Raw genomic sequence first — 7,632 nt, 5'->3', positions numbered from 1 at the left:
CATTCCCCTTCCCCATTTCCAAATCTCTGCCACCCACACTACTCACCGGAACAGGTACGTCCTTCACCTCTGTTTGCCCTGTACCATGGCCTCTGGCGTCAGAGGATTGAATCCCCTGCGCCCACCATTGCCACCACCCGCCACCACCCACCTCACCATTGACGCCCACCTTCCCGGCCCTCTCTTCTCCGACCAACTACCCAAAAAGAGCTGTGGTGAGCCCCTGGTCATGATGCGCTAAGCCTTTGAGTCAAGCCGTTTGAGTTTCCGCGCGTGTTCCACCGCTCGCCACCGGAGTGCCGCCGCTCACTGAGGGAAGTATTAGGGTAGGGTTTCGGGGGAAGTAGTGGGGGAGAGGGTGCGCCTATATGAAGAGGAGCTCACGGGGTAGTCACCAAGGTGGAGTAAACAGCCGCCGGCAGCGGATCGTCGGGGAGGAAGAGGAGAGGAGGAAGAAGAAGGTGAGGGGGCTTTGGTGAAAGAAATAGAGGAGTAGGTGAACCGCGGGCACGAGGGGTTTTCCGATGTTTGATTGGCGCATTGGGGCCGGCGGGGAGGAGGATCGGACCGTGGAGGAGGGGGAGGGGGGCCGGCGGGGAGGAGGCCCACAGCCCAGGAGGCGAGGCGTCGGGAGATGGGGGGAAGAGAAGGGGAAGGGAACGGTTGGGGGAGAGAGAGAGGGGAGAGGGGTGAATAAAATATGGAGTAGTTGGCATAGAGGATTACATATAGAGTAACACGGGTTCAGGAGAAATTAATATGGAGGAAAGAATCTCGATAACTAGAATAGAATATTCCTTTTAAGTATGAAAATAGAGTATGACGAGTGCGGACAGCCTAAGAGAGAAGAGGTGCAGCGCCAGCTAAATGTCAAGGCAACTAATCAACTGCTACGCTTGGCCATGCTGTGAGTTTCCAGGTAAGCGAATAGCTTCTCTAGCACCCGTCACATCGAATATTTAGATACTGATTAAGAGTGTTAAATGTAGACTATTTACAAAACTCATTACACGGATGGAGGCTAAACGGCGAGACGAATCTATTAAGCCTAATTAGTCCATGATTTGACAATGTGCTGCTACAGTAACCATTTGCTAATGATGGATTAATTAGGTTTAATAGATTTATCTCGCCGTTTAACCTCCATCTGTGCAATTAGTTTTATAATTAATTCATATTTAGTTCTCCTAATTAACCTCCGAATTACATTCAATGTGACACGAGAAACTAAACGCCCCCAGCACTCAGGCTGATTTGTCTTCAACACCCCCACTGTGCGTTTTGGCTGGCGCTGCCATAGAGCAGGCCGGCGAAGTCTCCGACGCCGTACGTCTCGTCCAGGAACGGCGGCGCGAGGCGGCCGCCACCGACGCGCGCCTCGTTCGCCGCCGGTGACGACGACGACGCGGACGCGTGGTAGTAGCATCCCTGCGTGCCGGTCGCGCTCCTCCCGCAGTCGGTGGTGGTGGCGCGGCACGCGCCCGGCCTGTGCGGCGCCGCCGCAGCCCCGGCGGCGGTGGGGGACCTCCCGGTGAGGCGCTGCACGAGGTCCTTGAAGCCGGCGGCGTCGGAGGTGACGAACCGCGTCTCGATGTAGGTGACCTTGACGCCGTCCATGCTTCGCTTCCTCTTCCCTTCACTGCTCGCTCGACGTCTCTCTACTCTGCAGCTGTCGTGGCAGCGCGCCGCACCGTGGGCTTCGCCTCGCAGACTTGGCTCGCGTGGAAGAAGCTTGGCTGAGCTGGGGTGGTGGTAGTGGATGAAAAGCTTCTTTTTTTGGGGCTGTATTTATAGGATGTGGCTGAGCGAAGACCTATTCTGAATCTCTGGTAGGTTTGCAAGTTGCCGGCGCCGATAGTTCCTGGACAGTGGCACGTGGGGCTAAAAGGTAGTGGGACCCGCATGGCGGTGAGACGGGGAGAGGGTGGGGGTTTGGTCATGCGGTCGCGCCGATGCGGCGCACTGAGCGCTACAGGAAGCAAGTTGAGGTGCTGGTTTGACCGGTCGCCGGGCCTTTCGCAGCCTGCAGGTAAGGAGGGGGAGGGAGAGGGAGTCAGTGGCAACGGTCAACTTTTGGGGACTGGATAGGGAGACGGTCAAGCGCTCGTGCGGCGCGGTATGCGTATCGTACGACCGATGAAAGCACGATAACGAAGATCCTCGGAGACGATGGTGGAGAAACGGGGAAAACGCCTCATCGGAAACTGTGGGTTCCTTTGGTAGGGCTTTGGCTGCGGCTTCTCCATCATCAGAAGCCGAAGCTCTACTAAAGGAGCACGAACAAAACGGCTCCCGTCCAGGAGCTCTGGGAAATCCGCTCTCTGGAGCCCTTTGGTGGAGGAGAAGTCAAAAAAATTGGCTCCCCACGGCTTTACCCTCGGCCGCAGGACAACTGACCTTCTTGCCCACCATGACTCGCGGCGAAGGGAGGCAGCGCTGGGGTCGGCAGACGGCGACGCTGGGCGGTCGATGGCGGCGCTGGGGCCGTAGGGCGCGAGGTGGAGTACGGCGACGCTGGGGCCGTAGGGTGCGAGGCGGAGTGAGGCGGCGCTAGGGCCGGCAGGCTGGTGGTGCTGGGAGCTGGCGTCGTGGGGCAGCGGACGGCGGCGCTAGGTGCTGGCAGTGGAGCGGAGGCGCTAGGGCGACGGTAGAGCATAGAAAAGCAGGGGCGAGTGGATAAGGCCGGCTCTCAAGCGGATGGAAGCGAGTGGATAAGGCACTGGGCTGCGGCTGGCGTTGCGTGAGGAAAGAAAGTTAAATAAATGAAGGAAAGACAAAAAAAGGAAGGGAGAAAAAAGAAAAAGGAAAGAAAAAAAGGAAGGGTATTATGGACATTTTATATTTTTTATCCATGTTACGCATGTAGGAGAAGCCGTTTTGCCAAACGTGTTTCCATCCAGACAAGCTGAAGCTAAAAAAGGCTGTTTCATCGAAGAAGCTACAGCCGCAGCCGTTTCAGCCATAGACGCAACCCTACCAAACGAGCCCTATATATAGCAGAATGTGAGACCGTATTTTCAGTCCAATAAAAATGGTGCGTACCAGTACACCATAAAAGTACTAATTTTTCCTCAGATAAGGATTTCTAAAAACTTTTGCATTCTTTTTTTTCTTTCAACACTGCTAGCGTTCGGACGTCGGATGGGAAGTTTTCCCATCACATGATTCGTTGCAACATCAAAATAAAACACTTGCAACATCGAAAATCCATGTTTGCAATATCGAGACATATGAGAAAATATATCTATATATTTCTAGATAAAAATTCCCACCATAACATCATTGGTTGTTTCTTGCAACATTTTCATGCAAATCATGGTAGGAAAGTTTAAACGCATATAATGACACACTACAAACAAAACACTGCAACATAAAGAATCAATAGAAGAAGCATAAAAAAGCCAACAACATCACAATATGCATACATTTCAAACTCTAAGAACACCTTATGCAACATCGAGAAAATACTAACATAACAAAAGTATCTTTTGTTGCAACATTAGCAAACAACTTTGTAACCACATCTTGATTAATTTTTCTACAACATCCAAAATCACCTATCGCCACATGAAAAATGATATAAAGCAATATCGAAAATTAATTATTGCAACATTATATCTACCAAGTCAGGCCGTTGTCACCGTCTTGCTCCTTCGATTACCTCTCGTCGCACATCCCATCTCAAGCAGCTTGGCGGCCCATGTTGCTACTTATCGGGCACAACCTCCCGCGTCGCCGACGCTCACCTTGCAAGGCTCCGCCACGAGAAATCACCCGACCGCTCGTCGAGGAACGCAGGTGGGAATGCTAGCGCGGGCTTGATCGAATCTGGTGACGTGTAGCTGAGGATGGGGAGGAATCTAGCAGCGTGGCTGCACGCGGCGAGGGCAGAGGAGCGGGGAACGCACCGGCAAGGTGCCACATGATGGCGGCGCCGCACCATATGTGTGGCTGCTGAGATGAGGGGAGCTCGAGGAAGTGGTGGTGCGGGCAGTGCTGTTAATGGAGACTTGAGGTGGAGGATACGAGGATGAGGAACGAGTGGATAAGAATGAGGAAAGAAGCCGCTATCGCTTCGCTCGGAGTAAAGGTAAGGACCGTGGACTAGCATCCGATATTTTTAATCCTGCTGGACGTCAAAATCTAAGCATTACCGTTTTTCTTTTTTAGATGAACATACAGAAACTCATGAATGGAAATTGAAAAGAAATGTTGCTCAAGTTCCTTCTGAAATGCTCGCTTACACTTGCTAATGGTTTCTATTATATTATATTTGGATAAAACCCTATCATAATTATGAATAAAAAATAAGTGTGTCAGGTATACATTGTTGGCCATTTGATAAAATTATTAGGAAAGATGCATCATACACTAGAAAAAAATAGTACCAACCATTAAAATTGTTGGACACTCATTAAAAACTAGTAAATATTATATATTTTGTAGTGATGTGTACCATACACATTCTCGACAATTCAGCCAAAGGAAATAAAATGACAAGCACAGAGTTTATTGATCATCACACACCATTTATATTAGCCTCTATTTTCAAATACTTGTCAGTTTGACTGCTTTGTTTTATCCTTAAAATGTGTGTTCCTTAGTAATCGTGTTTTGATCAGAACTACCAAATATTTAGAAACAGAGGTTGAAAACAGATGTTTGCGGCACCATAAACAGTATGTTTCCGTTTCTTCTTGCCATGAGACTAGCATTAGCAGTTGTATGATGGAATCAGTGAAGAATGGCCGGTATGGCCGAACTGCCATTGCTAACAAAAACTATTGCTCCGAGGGAAGCCAAGGAAAGCTGTATTACAACACCAAATACGGAAATGCCAAATGGCAAAAGTGAAGCACTGCCTGTTGTGTGTGTTTCGGTCATTTTAGTTTTTTCTTGAGTTGAATTTGTATAACTTTGACCATAACATATACAATATATCAAATAAATATACTATCAATGTATCACTACAAAACAGTTTCACATGTAGAGATACTATTTTTATCCTGTAGAGACATGTTATGTTGTCCCTAGAGAGTCATAGAGTCGTTTTCCAATATGTCATAGAGATGCCACGTGTCTCTTTGAATGAAGAGATATTTTTACAAGTGTCTCTATATTTTGCAAGACAACTTGTAATGGCACAATATTATGTCTCTATCATCTAGATGACTAGAAGTATATTGCAAAAATAATATAATTTTAGAGAGAAGGGTTTTCAAACTCAAGATCTCATAGTGTGTTGCATTATACTCCACCTACTAGCCAACTCAACCTCACACCAATCCTTCCATATCTACTTAGTATAATTCTTATGAGTATCCCCGATAGTTTAAATAGTGTAATGGTTAGCATCACAAATATAGTACAAAATTGATCTTATATGCACCATAATGACCACAAGGCTTAAACTCTGAATTTTAGCTCTTCGGAGCTAACACTGTCTTTTGCTTCCAAACTTTGATTTGCAAAGGAATATTGTACTCTAAACAAGGGAACCAGAGTACATATGTACACACTATATACTAAGAATGAATAAATGAACTGAATGGCTCCACATAAACTGGTTTGTACATCATAGTTCTTCTGACAAAGCCAATCTTCTGAGTTCTGACCATGGCCGTAAGTCTCGATCGATAGTGGAAAATCGGTGTAACCACCATTGAGGCCATGACGCCGCTGATCGATGGCACCGGCGTAGAACAGGTCCGAGAAGTCGTCGTCCATGCTGAGCAGCAGCTTCTCCTGGCACGGCGGGGCGCAGCTAGCGACGACGGCGGCCGGCCGCACCCCACCGGCCGGCTGCTGGTAATAGTGGCAGCCCTGCGGCCCAGCTCCGGCTGCAGCGCCCGTCCTGCCCTCCCCTGCGCGGCACGCGCGCGGCCTGTGCGGCGCCGCCGGAGCCGGCGCGGAGGCGGCGGTGGGGGACCTCCCGGTGAGGCGCTGCACGAGGTCCTTGAAGCCGGCGGCGTCGGAGGTGACGAACTGCGTCTCGATGTAGGTGACCTTGACGCCGACGTGCTGCCTGTCCATGCTTTTTCTTCCTCGGCTACTCGACATGCTCGTGCTCGTGCGTGCCCGCCGAGTCTGTCGTGGTAGTGCGCTGCACCGGCCGGGCCTTGGCTGCCGTGAATTGAAGAAACCAAGAAGGGAGCTGATGGCTGCCGTGAATTGAAGAAGCCAAGGAGGGAGCTGATGGCTAGCTGCTTAGCTAGGCTGAGTAAGCAAAGCTCCGCGTGGTGGTGGTGTGTGCTTGTGAGAAGAGAGCCTTGCCTTTTGGGCTCTATTTATTATAGGGTCGGATGGGACGTGCAGGTAGGCCCGTGCAAGTTGTCGCGAAGTGACACGTCGGCCGCCAGTGGGGCCGGCGTGTCAGTGAGAGCGAGAAGCCAGGGCTCGGTCCTAGCTGCGGTCGTACACATGCGGCGTACTGACTGAGCGCGCGGTAGCCTCCAACCACAGCCAAGTTGAGACGAGCTGGGGGTGGTTTGACTGGTCGTCGTCGTGAGTCCGGTCGCAGCAAGCCAAGGATCCAATTAGGACTGTAGGAGGGGAGTCAGTGACAGTGAGACTGTGTGAGAGAGAGAGAGAAAGCGGCAACGGTCAGCTTTTGAGGATGGTGGGTGGTGGAGCGCTCGCGCGGGAAGCTGCATGGCTCGGACGCCTCCGCTCGTCATCTTCCTCGATGCTGCATCGGCACGGCAACCATGCATCCTTGGAACCGGAAGGACACGCGGGGCCGGGGCACACGTACATGCACACGTCCGGCCGGGGCGCGATTTTTTTTCCGGCGAGCGATGTTTCGGTGTGCACGCACACGCTGTGTGCAGCGCTGCCAACGCTGTGAACTAGTGACTCAGCTAGCTGACTGACTGACTGACAGATGACTCTCTTAACGTCAGGGTGAACTAGTGAGAACTCAACTGAAGCGATGCAGTGTGAAATCAACACGGTTGAAAACTTGCAATTACGCACGCGAGCATATCGATGCATGCATGCCTCGGTAGTCCATGCTGACAGTATACATGTTATGCCTCAGTAGCATGGTAAAATAATTCATCACGTGTTTTAAGAATTGCGTATGGCTGCCTGCTTTCTGCTACTTCTCTCGATCTCGTTACGCTCGCGAGGAACGAAGGTCCTACTTGCTTCGTTGCATACGTGTGGGTTGGTTGCTGACTTGCTGTGTTTATTTTATTATAGTTCTGCAGGATCGTCATCTTCAATCTGTCCGGAGAGAGTCAACGGCCAGGAGTAGTAAAGTTTTCATACACGCAAGCTTCGTCGTACGATCATGACGTGACCCAACAACAAAAAATTGCTTACCTACTTGCCTAGGATGGTTGCCGTGCATATAAACTGATCTTGGATCCAGATGCATATCCAAGATCCGACAAAGAACACGATACATGCACCAACCATATAGAATAGTTGCACCGGCTATAAACTGGTTGATCGAAGAGAGAATTTAGAGTGGTTGAAAAAAATGAGAGCCATCCATCTTGAGAAATTGAAAGATGAGTAGCTCTCTTGTACTAAGCTACTTCAACATGTACATATGGTCTCAAATGTGGAATAGAAGATGATGACGTGGCCTCAAACGTGGAATATACAAAATTCTTTAATGCTCTG

General features: G+C 50.0%; 1 protein-coding gene across 1 annotated transcript; it reads right to left on the bottom strand.

Moving 5' to 3' along the window:
• Window positions 1–5,395: 5,395 nt before the first annotated feature.
• On the bottom strand, window positions 5,396–6,240 carry LOC101754250. Its single transcript, XM_012844336.2, has one exon. It carries the CDS (start codon window positions 6,058–6,060, stop codon window positions 5,407–5,409), a length of 654 nt encoding a protein of 217 aa, XP_012699790.1. The 5' UTR covers window positions 6,061–6,240; the 3' UTR covers window positions 5,396–5,406.
• Between the last annotated feature and the right edge of the window lie 1,392 nt (window positions 6,241–7,632).

The sequence above is a fragment of the Setaria italica genome, chromosome I, assembly GCF_000263155.2.
Source record: "Setaria italica strain Yugu1 chromosome I, Setaria_italica_v2.0, whole genome shotgun sequence".
Classification (NCBI taxonomy): Eukaryota; Viridiplantae; Streptophyta; class Magnoliopsida; order Poales; family Poaceae; genus Setaria; species Setaria italica.
This window is presented reverse-complemented; position numbering and strand designations above follow the sequence as displayed.